The sequence below is a fragment of the Cordyceps javanica genome, chromosome 4 (genome assembly GCF_051103115.1).
Source record: "Cordyceps javanica chromosome 4, complete sequence".
NCBI classification, from domain to species: domain Eukaryota; kingdom Fungi; phylum Ascomycota; class Sordariomycetes; order Hypocreales; family Cordycipitaceae; genus Cordyceps; species Cordyceps javanica.
The window spans coordinates 1,508,426-1,526,992 of record NC_139298.1 but is presented as its reverse complement, the minus strand read 5'-3'; the positions used below and the strand labels follow the sequence as shown (position 1 = coordinate 1,526,992).

At 52.8% G+C, this 18,567-nt stretch overlaps 7 protein-coding genes across 7 annotated transcripts; 3 read left to right on the top strand and 4 right to left on the bottom strand.

The window, feature by feature from the left end:
- Nucleotides 1-181: 181 nt before the first annotated feature.
- V2A60_006344 (ribonucleotide reductase inhibitor-domain-containing protein) lies at nt 182-853 on the bottom strand (the record flags this gene model as incomplete). Its single annotated transcript, XM_083257638.1, has 1 exon — nt 182-853. One exon carries the CDS (start codon nt 851-853, stop codon nt 182-184), a length of 672 nt encoding a protein of 223 aa, XP_083113764.1.
- Nucleotides 854-5,026: 4,173 nt separating this feature from the next.
- On the bottom strand, nt 5,027-5,584 carry V2A60_006343 (40S ribosomal protein eS27; the record flags this gene model as incomplete). Its single annotated transcript, XM_083257637.1, has 3 exons — nt 5,027-5,209; nt 5,283-5,345; nt 5,582-5,584. 3 exons carry the CDS (start codon nt 5,582-5,584, stop codon nt 5,027-5,029), a joined length of 249 nt encoding a protein of 82 aa, XP_083113763.1.
- Nucleotides 5,585-6,106: 522 nt separating this feature from the next.
- On the top strand, nt 6,107-6,908 carry V2A60_006342 (thioredoxin-like protein; the record flags this gene model as incomplete). Its single annotated transcript, XM_083257636.1, has 2 exons — nt 6,107-6,171; nt 6,224-6,908. The coding sequence occupies 2 exons, from the start codon at nt 6,107-6,109 to the stop codon at nt 6,906-6,908; spliced, it is 750 nt and encodes a 249-aa protein (XP_083113762.1).
- Nucleotides 6,909-7,377: 469 nt separating this feature from the next.
- On the top strand, nt 7,378-8,955 carry V2A60_006341 (leucine-rich repeat domain-containing protein; the record flags this gene model as incomplete). The annotated part of the gene is made up of 1 exon (XM_083257635.1): nt 7,378-8,955. The coding sequence occupies one exon, from the start codon at nt 7,378-7,380 to the stop codon at nt 8,953-8,955; it is 1,578 nt and encodes a 525-aa protein (XP_083113761.1).
- A 1,188-nt stretch (nt 8,956-10,143) lies between these two features.
- V2A60_006340 (uncharacterized protein) lies at nt 10,144-11,550 on the top strand (the record flags this gene model as incomplete). The annotated part of the gene is made up of 1 exon (XM_083257634.1): nt 10,144-11,550. One exon carries the CDS (start codon nt 10,144-10,146, stop codon nt 11,548-11,550), a length of 1,407 nt encoding a protein of 468 aa, XP_083113760.1.
- A 632-nt stretch (nt 11,551-12,182) lies between these two features.
- Nucleotides 12,183-13,632, bottom strand: V2A60_006339 (uncharacterized protein; the record flags this gene model as incomplete). Its single annotated transcript, XM_083257633.1, has 2 exons — nt 12,183-13,461; nt 13,544-13,632. 2 exons carry the CDS (start codon nt 13,630-13,632, stop codon nt 12,183-12,185), a joined length of 1,368 nt encoding a protein of 455 aa, XP_083113759.1.
- A 515-nt stretch (nt 13,633-14,147) lies between these two features.
- V2A60_006338 (RNA 3'-terminal phosphate cyclase-domain-containing protein) lies at nt 14,148-16,634 on the bottom strand (the record flags this gene model as incomplete). Its single annotated transcript, XM_083257632.1, has 2 exons — nt 14,148-15,232; nt 16,466-16,634. The coding sequence occupies 2 exons, from the start codon at nt 16,632-16,634 to the stop codon at nt 14,148-14,150; spliced, it is 1,254 nt and encodes a 417-aa protein (XP_083113758.1).
- Nucleotides 16,635-18,567: the final 1,933 nt, after the last annotated feature.

The window sequence follows — 18,567 nt, the reverse complement described above, 5'->3', positions numbered from 1 at the left end:
TGTAATAAAACAAAAATTTGAAAGCCAAAAAGGTATAGCCACTGCACGATATCTACAGCCTTTCTGGATCCGCGAGTCCCAACGCCGTGCGCCATCCAAATCAAGATCAAAAGTAAAAGATTCGCCCTGTTGCACAGTTCCCAACGTAGCGTACACCCCACCGTTCGGTCAAGGCTCTCAATTAAGCGATCATATCCAGGTCTTGCTCCTCATCAAAGACTAGGAACTCAGCATCCTGAAAGTCTTGGTCCAGAGTCCTATTCTCCTGTCCAAAGGTCCTGCTGGTGGTATTCTTCTTCATGCGGGAGTGAGGGACAGCCAAGAGGCGGGCATTCCCACGGCTCCCAGGGCTAAGCTCTCCGTTGAGCTGCTGCGCATCCTCATCGTCATCGTAGATACGCTTCCGCGAGGGAGTGGTGTTCTCACTGCCATCGACAGTCTCTTGGGACATTGTCAATTCGGGCACGGCATCCTCAGCGGGAACGTCATCGTGCACAAATGAGGGCTGTGACTCGAATCCTCCAACTTTGTTGATTCCGCAAAATGGAAGGAGCTCTCGAGAGGTCACCCTGGTGCTGTTGCGGATCTTGGGAGCGTTGGGGGTGGTACTGTCGGTCCAGAGCTTGAAAGCGCTATGACCTTCGGTCTTGTAGCCTTCAGGGACCGACTTGCGAATGCGCATGCCGACGCTCAGCAGATTCGACTGAATGTCAACCGGCAACACGGCCTGCTGGCGCGAGGGCTCAACTGCTGGAGCACCAGACTGCGCACTGAAAAACGAGGTGATTTGGCGCTGCGACGGGTCCGCCGAGGCACCGGCAAACGGACGCTTAACTCGGGCAGTGCTGGACATGATGGCTGTGATAAATAGAACGATGATGCGTGTGTCGTGGGATGGACAGATTGGTTTTTTGTCAGAGCTGGCCTGCAGCAGCGGCGGCGGTGGTTGTTTGCCCGCAATAGGGAGAACGGGGTGTCAGTTAAGGTTTTCGGCCCTGATGCGGCGACGCAAATGGAAATGAAAATGAAAATGAAAATGTCAAGTATCGCAAACAGAAATGCAGCCTTGTCGAAGAAGAAGCAGCAATGGGGAGTGGAGATGGTCTGAGAGGGGTGAAGGGCGAGGATGTTGCGTCACAGATGCAGGGCCTGGTTGGAAATGCAAGCGAAACAGGGTCGACGAGGGTTCTGTCTTGGTTCCTGGCCAAAACCGGCTGTAGCAAGGGGATGGTCCAGGTTGCTGGGGTGAGAAAAAGCGGGTCCTTTCGTCAGCATCCTCGACGCGTCCTGTCGCGACTTTTCGCGTAAAGTCGTTCGTTGCAAGTGTGCTGCCCAATTACGAAAGCTAGGATTGGCATTTACTGGTACCAGCGGCGCTGAGGACCCACACCCGGATTAGGCCGTTGGTTATTTTCCCCTTGTCTACTCCGTACCTATTAGCTAGCCTATCAATTCCGCTCGTAAATAGTTCTTTTATTTTATGATAGCTACTTAGTATTCACATGTGCTTGTACTTATCTTGACGGCGAAAGGTATCTATAAAAGTACCTATTTTTATGTTCCCCCCGGACTAGGTAGTTCCAGGTAGCTTAGGAACCACAACGGCTGAATATTTTCCCGCCCTCTTGCGCCCATGCTGTCAGCGTTCGACCTCAATACACAACTACATCCGTGAGTGTTGGTCGAAAAGCTACGTGAGTCAAGCAGCTATGTGCATTCTTCTCGGACCGCGGATCTACCGTTTCACGGTTAGATCCCGCGCGGCACGCTCGTTCAATCTCTCCAGAGCCCTTCACACCGCGAAGGGAGATTTCATCACCCTGAATAGCAAGGGGTCTCTTACCTCAAAACAAATCGATATCTTCATCGGAGATCCTCGGGAAGCTTACATCATGTTCAACAAAGACGTAGGCTTCGCTATGAAAGCTTCTATTACACAGCAAGCCGGCATGTCTCTTTCTTCGGACCCAGAGACAGTTCCGTTAACATTCTTTCATGATTCAAGATGTTTTGCGCATAGTACGTACTTCGCCATTCCCAATATAATTAAGCTAACAGTGCCGTACCTTTAGATACTATACCATATCCACGTATCGCTATAGAGAGAGATTTACCACGCCAAAATAAGACAAATATGAGTCCTGCAACTCTCTGGCTTTGGGGTGCAACGCATTCTATCACGTTAGATGGAACGAAAGACCGTACATACTCTTGCCCCTATATAGGTAAAAGGGCATAAGCTAATTTCCTTGATAGATGATTTTGAGGAGTCTTCGAGAGAAAGTCATACCCGGTTGAAGGGGGCTGCTGACCTTTTACGGGATATGTGAAATCCAAGTAGTCTTTTTTGTCAAGGAACGCGGCTAGCACGAAGAAGCAGAAGTAAACATGGCCAACAGTTATAATCATGTGTGATTGTCGCCTGGATCTCGCAGGAGGTTCGTAGTAAAAGATTACTGATCACAGGAGGAGGGAACCCCCCTTCAGTAAATATTCGCCGCGATGTCGCTCGTCTATAGTAGCTTCCTCCCACTTGACTAACTATGCCTGTGACACTTTTCTACAAAATTAATAGAACTATATAGAAACTTGTTCTCTATTTGATATACTTCGCGCTAGCATGTTCTCCCGGTGCTCTACAGTGTCTTTGACACATTCTTCAATCTCTGTGCTTGTAGCCGTCAGCCGTTGGGCTATGCTCGAGTACTATTTCCCTAGATCCTCTGATGTCCACTGTCAGTCAGCCGTCGGGCAATGCTCGAGTAATATTTCCCAAGATCCTCTGATGTCCACTGACTGGTGGCAACTAAAACGTGAGCATCAGCCAGCCCTTCGTTGAATGCCGTATCATTCACATCCATCGGTAATTTATGTAGCTGGTAACCGTTGATTTTGAGAAACATATCCGCCGCGAAAAGAGCCGTTCGTTTGTTGCCGTCTTGATATGGATGGTTGAGAATGATCTTTTGAGCGAGAACTCCGACCAACTGGAATAAATCATTTTGCCCGTAATCTTTGTGATTCACGGGCGAGTTAACGGCGGACTCAAGCATGGCTGGCTGGGTCGGTGCCGCCGAAATAATATGCTGAAGATACAGCCTGGTAACTTGCGATGCAGTGAGAAAGCGGTAGCAAACGGACGACCTATTGAGTCGCTATTAAAGAACAGAACCGGTCCTGATCTATGTGAGTCTCAACTGATGACCAGTTTTCGAAAATGTGTAGCTGGTGCAAAGCATGCATTGTCTCAGCGGGGTGACACTTCCAGCCTGCAGCACGGGCGGATCGATCCACAGGCCAATCAGTTTCTCCCATGCCGAAGTCAGCTTGTACTATGGCCAGCGCGAAGTGAAACGTCACTTGCAAAAGCTTCTTGTCGAATTTTTACCTTCCAATCTACGTGAAAAGCCTTTCGAAAGAGTTACTCTCTACGATCAGGTAGCTCGATCGATCAAAGCGGTAAAGTCATATGAGCGAACAAAGCCGCGGCCCGACTTGGATGTTAGCCCGCGTCTTGCTTGATCTTGGTTCTGTAAGATACAGCGCAATGCTACTTTGAAGAGGCTGTTTTTTTCCTCTCTGATTTTTTCATTGTATATTGAATCGCTCTCGTAACCTCAAACTGCTCGAGTGCTGCTTGTGTTTCATCGCAGCAGATAGCCATATAGTGAGCCACTCAATGGTGCGAAATAGGCCTACTGCAGTGCAACTCTGGCTATTGGGCCAGGCAAGTGCATGGAAAGATTGTATTTGTTCACAGAACGTTTTACCGTACAAAGTGCTGTGCATGATCCTAACAGTGATTCACAGAGGCTGCAAATAGCATAGATTCGCATGTGCTGGGCAATATATTCACGTCGACGCAGTGCAAAACGAGCTCAGAAGCGCTGAACAGGCGCGCCCTCATTCGTGCATACGTGTCTACAGAGGCGCATATAATATGCTGATCCAACTCAATATCCATGGGTGAAAAGAGGGGTAACCAGATAGAAACATGTATTTTGAAGTGCCAATAACAGCGGTTCGGCGTGGCGTGAACCCTTATGGCTACCTATACTTACATAGCACAATGCATGTGGGCAATTACCGTACTAGCAGACACTGTTTGCTCTAAGTGCGTTGAAGTCCACCAATTAAAACTTACTCGAATATTTATTCGTAATGCTTCAGTGTGCATTGGTGGCACATGTTTCAGCGCAATGCCGTCCACGCTACATCCCGATTCCCCGTTCAAGATGGAGATGCTAGCAATGAACCAACGGCATACAGGCCAGTACGTGAATAGATCAGCTAAAGCTACACGAAAGCATAAAGGATTCGAACTAGTTGGGGATGGTGTACTGATACTGCGAAGGACCCCCCCGTCGTAGATGCATACGCGTGGATCAGGTTACATGCACATGGGATAGGCATGGGCAAGGGTCCGTCTATGATTGTAATATTCGTCGTCGATAGTCATACAGTCACTAACCAATGAATTCAGCATACGCTCCATCACGAGAAGATATGGGGTCTGCAGATTGATCGTGGAAACATTTTGAATTTCGCAAAGCACAGTGCCTTCTACCACAATACACTGCACCCGGGTATGAAGCGATCCTCAAAAATCAGCAGTACCACGTCCTCGTATCCAGTGCAAAGGAGGGTTGTCTTGACCCCGGCACCAAACACTCAATGTGAAAAACGCTTTTCTCCAGCTGTCCACCCATGCAGTGCTTTTGATTGTTCCTGCCTCAAGAAACGACTTCCTTGGTACAAAAAGGCTTTATTTTTTAACGTCGCAAAAACGAGAAGAATGATGTGCCATGCAAGATATCCGGAGACCCCAAACGCCCCTGTTCTGGGTGTCCCATCTTCTATCTGCAAAGAGATTGATTATGTTCGCCAGTAAGTAGGTTGTCTATCGCCCACCGCCCGAAAGAATCCGTAGTTGTTTTTGCAGATCCGAGATGAATCACCATGTGATTTGAACCGTAAGAGTCATCAATTTACCCAAGGAAAAGAAACATGCCCCGATGCGAGCAGTTTACTTTCTTCGGAAAGAGCAACCCTCGGTGAGTCTGGCCTTACCACCGGTAGGCTGGCACAGGACGGTGGTGCAGCCCTGGCAGATGACGACGGTCTGGGCGTGGGAGAAGACGGTGGTGATGACGAAGCAGCCGGGGCACTTGACATCCATGAAGAAAGATCGGGGGGCAGGGACAAGAGTCTGCGGAGAAAGATACGTTAGGAACCAATCCGTCGGGTTCGGATTTGTCGAGCGTTGTCGATATGCGTCGTACCTTGAGCTTGTGCTTCTTGGCCTCGGTGGCCGCGGAAGGGTTCAGAAGATCAACAGCGAGAACCTAAACGGACCATCGATTAGCATCTCAAACAATACACGGTGTCCTTGCTGAATGACGAGCCCTGTCCCTCCAGTGTTCAGTATGGTCGTCGAATCGTAGGCGTCTGTCGCTGGTTTCTCTTCGTGATGACAAGTTGTCGGTTGCCGAATTTCAGTCCATCCCTCCTCAGTCGTAAAGTCCATTCCTTCCGGCAGGGCTCACATTCCATAATTCGCAGAATTTGAAGAGTCGCTTACCATCTTGACGGATTATCTCGAGGAATTATCGGTGTTCTTGCGAGGGACGAGATGCTTGACGAAATCGAGGTCGATTTGAAGGCTCGCAAGATGGGTGAAAGGAGTTAAGCGAGGAAAAGTTCGGTGGACTCGAGGGGGCCTTCTGGTTCGCCTCCGGCTCAGAATTTCGTCCAAAGCAGATTAGTGCCATAGGGTTTTGCTACCCATCCGCACGTGATGAAAGTTTTAGTGCAGTTGATTGGCCGGAGCAGTCCGCCCGGGTTACTCATCGTGGCGGATTCTGGGAAATTTTTATGCAGCAAATAATTATGGGTCTGTTTGTGCAACTGTGCGAGAGATGGTTTGGCAGGCAGGGCAGGCAGATGGCAGGCAGACACCAATAGACTTGAGGAGCTTATAGTGGGGTTGTTAGTCTGCGCCAGCGAGGGGAATGAGCTTTCGCAGTGACGTGAGCTCTGCCTAGGCTACAGCATACTGAAACAGCAGCTTCTTGCTTCTTCCATTCAATCGGACACGAAAATCGAAATGGCAGCACCCTCGGAACAGAGAATAGCAGTGCCAATCGACGACCCCAACGCAGACACAGAATGGCAAGTGCCCAAACACGCAATCAGCTGCAACACTCTCTGACACACACAACAGGAATGATATCCTTCGTAAACATGGAGTTATTCCGGAGAAACCGCCGAGTCCCACGCCAATGATTGAGGAAGCGATTCTCGAAGGCAGGCGACTTGCACACGAGAACAGACTCGAAGGCAAAGATCTAGACGAGCTAGACGAGCTCGAAGACGAAGAGGATGACGCATTCCTCGAAGAATACCGCAAAAAGCGCATGGCAGAGCTTAACCAGTTGCAAAAGAAGTCTATACATGGCAGCGTTTACCCGATATCAAAACCAGACTACCAACGCGAGGTCACGGAAGCTTCAGAAAAAGGTCCCGTCTTTGTGAATCTCACATCGAGTATGGGCACCAATGTTGAGTCACGCGTATTGTCCGAACTCTGGCGACAGGCGGCACAAGAGTACGGCGACATCAAATTCTGCGAAATCCGCGCGAATCAGGCCATCGAAAATTATCCCGACCGCAACTGTCCCACCATCTTGGTGTACAATAAGGGAGACATCGTGAAACAGGTTGTCACGCTCATGACTATTGGCGGGGTGCGCGTAACAATGCGCAATATTGATGATATGCTAGTAGAGGTTGGCGCTGTGCCAGAATCTGACATGCGCATCATAAAGAGGCGGCAGGCTGCCGAGGAAGCAGAAGAAGAGCGACTCGCAGGCGGAAAAACTATTAGAACTGGAAATTCTGGTCGGTAAAGAGGCAATGATGACGATGACGATTGGGACTAAATAGAATGGGATGACGCTGAACGAATCGAAGCAAGTTCGAACCTTGCCACCGATCTTACACAGAGTGCAGTTCGTTGGTATGTATAACATCAAGTGAGAATCTGCGACCCCACGATTAGGGGAGTAATCGGACCTGGAGAATGAACATTGGTAAACCTAAAAGTGAAATATATATACGGGCGCGTCCGGGCGCGTCCGAGTTTACGCTTACCAGGCAAATGATTTCGAATCAAGAAGCCAGCACTAATAAAGACCCTGGAATTGGGCCACAACGTTGAAGCCCCGCATCATGAGGTGGGGGAGTTGGAGAAGCGTCACGTGCGGGTACTTTATCGCGTCTCGACGCGTCCCCCGGCAAGTTATATTATATAGACGAAGACCGGCAAGGTTGACTTTCTCAACTCTATACTATAATTTAGCTGGCTAAGTAACTGCTATGGCTGAGGAACCCACGCTTCCGGCACTTCCCGCCGTTTCTTGGAATGAGCAGTCACAAACCTTTGCTAAGGGTTCTCGGAAACGCCAGAGGCCAGTGCATCCAAACACGGGTACCACAGCGCCCGGCTTATACAACTCGAGTGACCCCGCGGTGTTCTCCAGCGACGACGATCCTGGCCTGGATAACTATGTTGGCGGCCGCCGTAAGCGAAAATATGTTGGATCGTGGTATCAGCAATTCCCAACATCTTCGGACTCAACCTTCAGCGAGACCCAGCAAGTCTTACCGCGACCCAAACGGACCCTGAAGAGGCATCTGGATAGTGGCGTTTTCCTAGCCAGTGATGGCGCAACCGACAGTGAAAGTGTGCCCGATATGATGGAGCTTCCTATTCATAGCAAGTTCCCACGCCTCGAGCGACCGCCAGCTCCCACCTTTTCTGAGGCCGAGCACATGGCTCAAGAGAAGATTCGCGAATGCCTTGAGCAAGGCAACGAATCGATCGACTTCTGGTCAATGGGCTTGGACGATATCTCAAACGAAACGATCATCCCGCTGTCACAGTTGTCGTGCATCCCGCAGGTCTCTCGCGATGTCGCATTTGAGCAAAAAGACCCGGAGCTCAAGATCTATCTCGCTAGGAATAGGTTGCGACGTTTGCCAGGAAGTCTTTTCGACCTGACCTTTCTCACTGTTCTGAGCCTCCGAGACAACAAGCTATCGGAAATCCCGGCATCCATCGCAAGGTTGACCAATCTGAGAGAGCTCAACTTGGCCCAGAATAAGCTACGCGCCCTGCCTCCGCAACTTCTGGACCTCATTGGTCCCACTGGGCGTTTGAAGAAACTGATGCTGTTCCCGAACCCGTTTGCGCAACCAGACCGAGCCATCGGTGATGTTGCGGATGATGGAAATATGGACGTACACGATTATGTCGTCAGCATGCCCATCGGTTCCATGCGGCCGACAGTTCTGGCAAGGTTCCTCGGCCAGACACCACTGCAGCTTACGACCTCCAAGGGCCGACGTACATCGAGCTTTACCTTGTCATTTGAAACGGGAAGGCTTCCTGTTGAGTTTGCCAGACAAGAGCTTGGTGAGAGCGCGGAAGTGGTACTCGAAAGTAGTGAGGATTTAATCGCCACAGAACAGGGATATGTGCCGAGCCTGGTTGAGGCGGCTCTGCGGTCTTGTTACCGAATCCCTAAGCCAGAGAGCCTGGCACAATATATTCCTGACGAGCTGCACCAGCTACGCGCTTTGGTTATCCAGGCTGGAGACCAGAAGCACTCGGGGGGTCTCAACTGCAGTACCTGCCGAAAGCACATGGTGATGCCGGCTGTCGAGTGGGTTGAATGGCGCGATTTGCGCACTTGCTACTGGCTGCAAGCAGCTGGCGGCCGCGACATCGACGCAGGTCATATCGCAGCGAGACTGATCCCTCTGAGTAGAGCACAGGAGGAGATCGCTGTACCATTCTTGCATCGCGCATGTTCTTGGGGTTGTGGTCCGATGAGCAGGGCGCTCGATTTGGGCTGGAGTCGGCACTTTGATATCAAGACTCTGGAACAGTAAGCACGGGTACATTTAATGTATAAATACAGGGCATTGAAAGCGAGTATAGATATTGTATTTCGATTGGCGAGCATTTTGGGTAAATACATGCCTATACAGGCTTCGTTCGAAGTAACCTTTATATTGTTTGCAGCGGCTTCTTAGTCAATGTGATATCCCGAACGTGAGAGAGAAATTGCTGTATAGGAGTTGATGGGCTTATAGGTCCCTAGGCACCTGTCAATAATTATGAAGGCTAGGTAGACTTTGGTTGCTATTTGGCTGTCGCCCTGTCCCCGGATTACGTAGCACCCTCAAGCTCACAGCGAGATACCCTGGAGAGAAGCCTTGAGTCACAGTGGCCTTTTTTTCTACAGGCTCTGCATGGATTGAAATGGCAATTTTGTGTGTTGTGACTAGAATTAGTGACTTTTTTGACCGAAGACAATCTCGGAATTTGACCTCGTGTAAGGTGTTCATTATGTCTCTTTGGTATTTGTCAGGCAGCCTTGTCAACACTGGTTTGATGGAAATCTGCCAGCCAAGCTCTGATGAAATTGCCTCTAGTTAATAAAGAGTATGGACGACGGAGTATAAGATCACACATGAAGAAACAAGGGTAGTACATGCCACAGAAGGAAAATAAACGCCAAGAATGTTAATAAAGGATAGTGTTGATTTTCTTCATCTTTTAATGCCACCCAGTCCTGATCACCCACGCCCGCTAGTCTTGGATGCAAATCACCTGCATTGTTCAGGGAGTCCCGCTAATGCAGATAACAGCTGCCAGGTGACGTGACGCTGCCTCAAGACCCGCAAGGAACGGGGGCCCGCACAGCAACAGGCTAAATTGATTACCACTCGCTGCAGACAGGAGTTCGTCGACAGCGTTGACAATTTTGCTTGATCTCTTTGTTCTCTGAAATAATGACGCTGCTCGTTTCTTACATCTGACCATTCCAAAAGTTGAATCACCGAGAACTCATTGGCAGAATAGGCGACGGTTGTCACCACCCGCGCCGCTGGATACATTCCCCTCCATAAAGCTACCCCATGCTCGATTAAATATCAAACAAAACAAAGGAATTCCCGGCCCCACGCCCACGGTTGAGACGGGAGGGGAGACGAAAGACGTTAGAACGAGACGAAACAAAAAATCGCAGACGACGAAGAGCGCCCCTTGTTCGAGACCCGACCACAATATCCGTGATGCCATCCGCCCAAGAGTCGCGGCCGGTGTCGCCATCGCCGTCGCAGCTCCCGCCAGTGCCCTCGTCCCCGGTATACTCGATCGCCTCGACAGCAAACCCTATTTCGCAGTTCAACTTGCCGCTGCCGCCGCCGCCGCGGCCCGCGCACGCCGTGCTGACCAAGGCCGACCTGCAGCGCTCGCAGGAGGCTTACTCGGACCTGGTGGCGTCGGCCAAGGCCTACCGGCAGGCGCTGGCGACGCTGTCGACGGCGGCGTCGGCCTTTGGCACGGCGCTCGAGTCGTGCGCCCGCCTCAAGGAGTCCCGCGCCGAGCCCATCAGCGCCGCGGCCGCGGGCGCCAGCATGACGGCCAGCTTCACCACGACGCGGGGCGCCTGCACCGCCGACACGCTCATGGCCGCCTCGGGCCTGCACCACCTCATCGCCAACCACCAGCAAATCTTGTCGGAGACGGTCTACCGCTCGTTCGAGGTGCCGCTGCTGCACGATCTCGACAAGTGGCAGTCGGTCATTGACGACGAGGAGGCGACGTACCAGCACAAGATCACGGCCCAGGCCCGCGAGGTCAAGCGCCTGGAGAAGGACGGCCTGAAGCTGCACCGGCAGAAGCGGCGCGACGTCGCCCGCTTCCGCGCGCACCTCGTCGAGCTCACGGCCAAGCTCGACGGCATGTCGACGCTGCACGCGGACCACGCGCGGACCATGCTGCGCGAGAGCCAGGACACGAGCGCCCGCATCGTCGACGCCAGCTGCAGCCTGGTCCGTGCCGAGGTCGACATATTCGAAAGTCTCGCCAAGAAGGGCTGGACGGGTGGCGGCCTCGAGGACCTGCTGGAGAAGGGCCAGGACCTCTTCGCGGCGGACACGGATACGAGCCACGCGGGTGGCAGTGTGCTCGGCGGCGGCGTCGGCGGCGACGGCGCGAAGCTCTTCTCGATCCTGCCGCCCAAGAGCATCCTGCCCGACACCGTTTCGGACTCATCGCGTGGGGGCCACGCTAGAAGCGACAGCCTCCTCACCGACCCCGAGCGGTACCAGTCCCTGACGGCGCTGGCGACGACGGACTCGCGCCCTGCCGCCGACGCCGAGGGACCGGCGCCGTCGACAGACTTCAACAAGCCGCGCAATGCGCGGCCCTTTTCGCCGCAGCCCATCCGCCGCGCCCCCATGGAGATCACCGAGGACTCCCTCGGCGCGTTCGGCAACGGCGACGTGCAGCCGCAGGAGGCTGGCGAGGACAGCACCGCGGAGCATGGTGACCCGACTGTCACGGCCAAGGACGAGGAAGAAGAGGACGAGGGTGACGACCGTGGGAGGCGATCGTGGTCGAAAACGCCAGAGCCTCAAGACGACAGTGTCATACCAACATACGACACTTCACCTGGAGGGGGATGGGGATCTTGAGCGGCATGATGGGGCGTCTTGTCGGTGGTGGAATGCACAAGTCTGCATATCCTCCAAGTCGACGGAAATCGCGGCTCATCTTTGGTCTTTTTGTTATCATATTTTTTCTTCAGCGCTTATTACTCGTCTGCAAGTGTTGCACGTTGGACGAGTCTTGGCATATTGCGCGTGTCATTTCATTTCTCATTATTCTTTGATTTGGGAGCTGGCCTGTTGTTCTGATTTATTCAATCGTGCCCTTCACACGGCGTCTTGAAGGACTGATACACTGTTTTTGCATCCTGTATAGTTAGTCTCAAAGTTTCCGCTACATGTACAACCCGAACAAATTTTTGTGGCTGTTGTTTCCATGAATGCCGCGCACTGAGGGCGCGCAAGAGTAGTCTTATTCTGTGAATGTATGCCAAAAAACACCAGAACAGGAGGGAAGCCGTCCCATCTATCAAGATGTAAAGAATAAAATAAAATACAATAACGCCCAAATGTAGTCCGAAACAACATTTTCCATCCCTTTCCACCATGTGCATGCAGAGAAAATTAAAGATAAAATAATTTGTCGTAAAATGTTAGCCTCCAGACGCTTCGGCCGCCGAGGAATGTGTGCGTCAAAAGAAACTGACAGCGGCTGTGTCTCAGTCGTCCTTATCGATGCTGTAGATGTCGCCTCTGAACAGTCCAAACGTCGCGTCCAGCCACCAGATAAACTTCCAGTACAGGCTCGCGCGGTTCCAGTCAAACTCGCCCGTCTCGGTGCGCGGCACCTCGTTGCCAATCATGCTGCCGCCGAACCAGTTGATGAACGGCACGGCGCCAACAAAACGCTGCATGACTGACTGCTGCGGGAGAAGCGCCTGCTCAGCGGGCAGCAGGCGGGCGCGGCGCGCCGTGGGTATCCGACGGCAGAAAATGCTGTCCTCGGGGGGGATCTCGATAGGCTCGGCGGCGGTAGTCGAGGCGGCGCCGGCAGGGTTGGTGCTGGCGCTGAAGGGGTCAATGGCAGTAGCAGTTGAAGCCCGGGACGGCGAGAGCGTGGCTGTGTCGAGAGTGTCGCTGGTTCGGCGCGACTCGGGCCCGGTGGTGAGGTCAAGCAGTCGGCTGCTAAACGACTGGGGCAGGCCGCCGCCGCCGCCACCGCCGCCAAAGCCCCCGGCCGTCATGCGTCGGGGACCGGCATCGCCAACATTGGCGGGGACGCTCTGGGATCTAGGCAGGCCACCCATGCCTGGAGCAACACCGTCCCCGAAGAAATCGCCAGTGTCCGGGCAGGCTTCATCTCTGGCGAGCGGCACGCCGCGGTAGGGCTCGGCGTAGACCAGGTGGCCCAGGATGCGCTGGGGGCTGGCGTACATGGCGGCGTTGGCAGCCTCGGTGCTTTCGAATGTCACTTTGACCCAGTGCTCGCCGCCGTCGGCGCGATTGACGAGGGCGCGCTCGTCGGGCGTCAGGTTGCGTCGGCGAGTGTAGGCCGGGTCGCGCAGGTCCGACTTGTAGCGTCGCTGCGTCGTGGGGGGGTCGCGGGGGTAGTCCTCGAGGACCGGGCCGGCCAGTTCCTCGTAGTGGCAGATGGCGGCGTACTGTTGCGCCGAAGAGCGGTAGCCGCGCAAGGTGAGCTCGACGGGCGTGGATTGTATCGTGCGCTTTGGTGCGGCGTCCTCCTGGCCGGCGGACTTTCTGGCCGAGGCGCCGCCACCACCACCGCCGCCGGTAGTACTGCTGCTGCTGCTGTTGATGTTCTGCTTCGACAGCCAGTCGCCAAAGACCTTGTCGGCTGCGGCGAGCGTCGGGTTCTCCTTGGTGCCCCTGGCTGGCGTGCCGGTACGCGAGCGCGAGCGCCGTGTTGACTTGCCGAAAGAGCCAGTTTCTGCCACGGCCCGTCGTGCGCGCGTGCCGGTCGCAGGGCCTCCTTCATTTCTGCCGCGTGGTAATGTTAGCGATGAGTGTTGGCTGCACAAAGAGTATTGCGTCGTGGCCAACGGGGGGCGCCAGTACTTACTGGCCAAAAATCATGGCATAAGGGCGCGTGAGGCCGTCGTCACCGACGTAGCGCTCCTCATCGGGAACATTGTGAAGAATCAAGGGCATTTTCGTGCCAGGTTCGAATATGATGCGAGAAACCGTGCAATGTGCGAAAAAAACCGAGGTAGTGATGCCTGGCTTCGCTGAACGTGCTTGCAAGCTCGACCTCCGCTGTCTAAATTTCTTTGGAGTCGTTCTGGCACAGCAACCAGCTTGCTTGGCGAGTGTACCCACGTAGTTGTTAATGTGGAGAACTGAGTTTCTCCGTCGCCGAACTTGCACTGTAACCTGTTAGGTGATACTTCAGGTACTTTACGGAGTACAGGTACCCTACACGGATAAGTTCAGCGCTATTCAGGAGCCTTGGTGAGCGACCTCTGTGATTCTTTGACGCTGGAAAGGCGGACTTACAGCACCGAGGCAAGCGTTCCCTGACACAGGTACCTACATTCTCAGTAAGTACCTAGGGTGATGGACTGCTGTAATTTCCGCTACGTAGGTCATCCTCACCAATTCATCACATCTCCAACGGCCTATCGTACATTGATGCTAGACTTTGCCAATTTTCCTCTTGGCATCCTCTACAATGAGAACCCAACTCCCTTCACAAAGTCTCCCTTGTTGTAAAACTCGGCGGCTGGCAGCAACTGGCTAGCCACCCAGCGCGCCGTTTGTGTATGCATCGACCCATGACCAAACGGATCATACGTCTTATCCTTCCGCACACGATCCCCGGACAGCGAGAGGTTGTCAACAGCCCCCGAAAGGCTTGCCTCTGGTTCCGCATCGACCGGGTCCTCACCCCGCGGAAAAGACGAATACCCGTCACAAAGCGCCTGAAGAACCACCAATTGATCTTGCAGGTGCTCATCCACTTGTCCTCCTAGCAGTATCTCCTCATGTAGGTGGCGACAAACCGAGCTTGCCACCTGCTTCACAAAGGTATCCGATGATCTCATCTTCTTATTCATGCCGCGCAGGATGTCCTTACCCCATCGAATGCCATCTTGAGATTCTGCGACAAGAAGCACGTTCCACTTTTGATCAGAGCCAGAATCCTCGACCAGCCTCACCTGTAGGTCAGCATCTGGATACAGCTCGCCTAGATTTTGGAAAAGCTGGTTCTGAAGCTGCTCATGGGCATAACCGGGAGCAAGAATGCTGATCTGGACAGTCTTGATGTTGTACGACGCGGGATACACGTATCGTTTTGGCGGATTGTAATGTAACTTCTCGCCTTTCGGTACGGGCTGTATCGTGAGCGTTATCGACCCCGGTGATGTTTTGCCGTAGTTCCAGCTGCGCTTATTGAGCTTCCTATCTATTCGGATACAGAATCGCGCTTCTAGTGCGGGCATCAAGACTTGGTCAAAATACTCATAACTCAGAGACCACTGCACGTTGGTGCCTCCATGAATGGTAATGCTCAGCGGCTCGCCCTTGCCATCACTAGCGAACAAGATGAACGGGAATATCGCCTGCAGGATCAGGAGTGCACTGGCCGCGTCTGTTTCCGCCTTGATGTCGAATGAGCGACCGGCAAGATCTGCTGGGCCCTTTTTGGGGACGAAAGTGAGTGTCTTGGACCCAACATTTAACCCTTGCACTTCTGCGCCGGTAACATCTGCTAGCCACTGAATAGACGTCACATGTTGAACCTTGAGGCCTTGGAAAACAGTTAGTTCCTCTCTCCTCTCGGTTTTTTCTTAAAATATCAAAGATAGCAGCAAACTCACCACCACCACGTCCGCCCTCTCTGTTGCCTCGTACATGGGTGATTTTGACAGGTTGACTAGTAAGTGCTGCTAAGCCGACCGCGACACGCACTAGTTGGCCGCCGCCCTCACCCGTTCGACCATCTAATTCGATAACCTTTGGCTTCATTTTGTGTCAATTGTGTTCGTCCCAGCTGTGGCATATTGTGAGAGTTTGAGGCGCGATAGCGCAGGTTTTATAAGAAACGGTGTGAGTCAACAGCACCCAAGGTTGCTTGTTAGTGGGGCCGCGGCGTCCTGCCTCACCACACTTAATCAGTATTAACATAGTGAATTGAGGTCACTCGCCACCTTATTAGGGGTATCGAAAGTGAGTTCAAAAACCACTGGATTCTATATACGGGATTATTTTGCGTGACTCTGCCGTCATTCTCAAGTCAGTCTCGGAGCCGGGCGTATTCCCTTTCGTCCAGTTCGGCTCTCCGACCATGGCCGTAGCGTAGCACCGAGCTGAACACTAATACACGACGTCTGGCTGGCTAGGTACTGGCAAATGCCCGATGAGTATATCAGTACTAATAGCCGGGGCCGGTGCTAAGATCTTCACGGAGGCGAGTGGGCCATCGATTCAGGATTTCCTATTCGGGAAGACCGGTGTTAGGCACGCTCGCAGATGTGATGCCCTTGGGCTCGCTCGTTGAAAAACGCCAATAAGAAATGAAGAGGTGTGAGGTTCAGACGGGGATTGGCATTGACAGCCTGACAGCCGCCTCAGCCTTACATACAGCCAGCAGGATGACGATATGCCCTTGCCCTGACGCTCCACAATCAGACGAACAAACCGCGACGCATCTTGTGCAGCCGAGTCACACAGCTGGTGTGATTGATTGAGTTTATTTTGAAAAATGATGAGAATTAAATTCAAGTACTCGTGTACGGTGGCTCAACCGCGAACCACTCGCCGAATGTCTAAGGTAAATGGGTATATATAAGTGTTGATGCCGCCCAGGAAGATGAAACATCCTCGAACAATAAGAAGCCAAATGGTGACACGAAAAGCCGACAGTGAAAAGAGTGCTATCGGCGCGGCGCGATGGGAAAATAAGAAAAGACGTCACGAATGACGGACACGGCTCTGGCCCTGTGGAATTGCTTTGCTGCGCGCCTGGATGCATGCGGCGTACGGTCCCAAACTGGAACGTTGTCATAGTCCTCCAGAAACTGGGAGATTGCCCAGGGCTCGTCGGAAACATTGTCGGACGAGATTTCTTCTTCTTCTCCCGAGCTTCCCTCTTGACCATCGGTCTGACTAATGTTTCCCTCTTGATCATCGGTCTGGCTAATGTCGTCCATGAGTATTGGATTCGGGTATCAACTGACAGCAAGCAGATTAAATTACCTTGTGCAAACGATTTGGGACAACTTGTCACTCGACTGTTGCTCGGTCCCCACGGCCACGGGAGTCTGTCGCGGGTTCTCCTCTGTCAAGTCGCCGCAGGTTTGGGCCTCGGTGACGGCCTGTCCCTGCGCGCCCCCCCCTCTTGCAGCAGTTGGAGGTTGTGCTATTGTGGCTGCTGAGGCTGACGTACTGTGTCCCGCTGCCACAGAACTTGTCTGCTGGTCTGAGGTCTGTTTTTGCTTTTGAGAGCTGGACATTGCGACAAGGCCCCGGATACAAGATGGATGTCAGCGCGATGAAGGGGACCATCTGCGTGGATACTTACTGTGCGGACAGTAGTCTGCTCAGGAATGGTACCGATGAATGTGAGGGTAGAAGGTCAAGATTGGGCTGCCCTGGGTTCCAATTCTGGTGAAGCGGTAAAAGTCCGAGGAGATGGCAAGGTATGTATATATATATATATATATATATGAATGTAAACTGCGCTGGGTGTATGGAATTGCGGCCTGATGGCTGCCATTCAGATCGCAGGCTTCCATCGACAACCACCCTCTTTTTTTTTTCGCCGGCCATATTCTAGCAGTAATCTAATAACTGTATACCCCGACCAATTATCACTTGGGCGCCCGAAGGCAGCAGAACGAAGCCGGCTTGCATGATTGGCTGGATCATCCTCCCCGGCCGTGGAGAGCAGAGAAAACAGTCGTGTGACACGCGGTGTAGGTAGGTGTCTTGTTTTCTCGGCGCGTGGAGTTGTCTATATCTCTATTCGCTGAAATGCTCAGTCCTTTGCCAGAACACTCAGCACCACGAGCCACGTAGGATCAACTACATAGATGTGTCGCACAGGGCCCAACTGGTCAGGAACTGAAGGGAGCCGGCCAATGAGTCTGCGGCGCGCGCTCAGCCCATGATGGAGTTTTCTTTGTCTATGCAGAAGAACTAGCGGTCAATGTGGACACCAACAAGAAAGCTCACATGCATTTGATTGTCTCATTTTTGCGACAGCTTATAGAAGGGGTGTGATGTGCGTGGAAGTCGTCTGCGGTTGACCGAGCTTTCAAAGCCTGGGTGTGGCTACAGCTGTGACGTTGGTTACCAAAGTAGGGACTTCATCACTGAGCGGTAAGAAAAATAGTCTGCCATGGCAGAGAAATGGTCAAAATGCAGCGATTATAGGGAAGCAGTAGCAACTAGATGCAGCCCTACTATTCTGTTCACTAGTTAGACGTACCTATGTATCACCCCCAAATGCCCGCCCCCCCCCGCGAAATGACGTCGGTTGGACATGCATACTTTGTTTTGCGGCATCAGTCGCAAGATCCCGTGGGTCCCCGTATACCACACCTTCATTCTATAACAGGTCTTGAGGTGCCCAACCGTCAATATGCTTGCGGCATAAACAGCCAGAGTTCCACATCGGTGAGGAAGCTACTGACTCTTTAAAACATCAACGTGGGGAAGAGGGCGAGCGACTAGAAAACAGGATCCGTCGCGATGCTGGTGGTAATGTGGCGTCGAGTAGGACTGTCCAGCTGGGAATCTATCCAGAGCCGACATGTCCATTTTCGGCATGCCAGAAGGCACGGCTGGTAGCAGACAAGATCAAGTCTAGAAGAAGGTCGGGCAGAAACTCACGTTGCACAGCACACAATGCGGATCCTGCCGCTTACACCAGAGAGCTATTCGCAGTGTCCCGTTACTAGCCGTAATAGCCGTTGCCAACTTTATTCTCTCGGCAGATCATCCTGCGTGCCGAATTTCGCGTCCCCCGCCCCCCTCCCAATATCTGTGAGCTCCTGCAGCGGACAAGCAAGGGCAGACAGAGCCTCTGAGACTATAATAACGGCGGCAAGATGCAGATGTGACGGGCCGCTACTAGCTCCT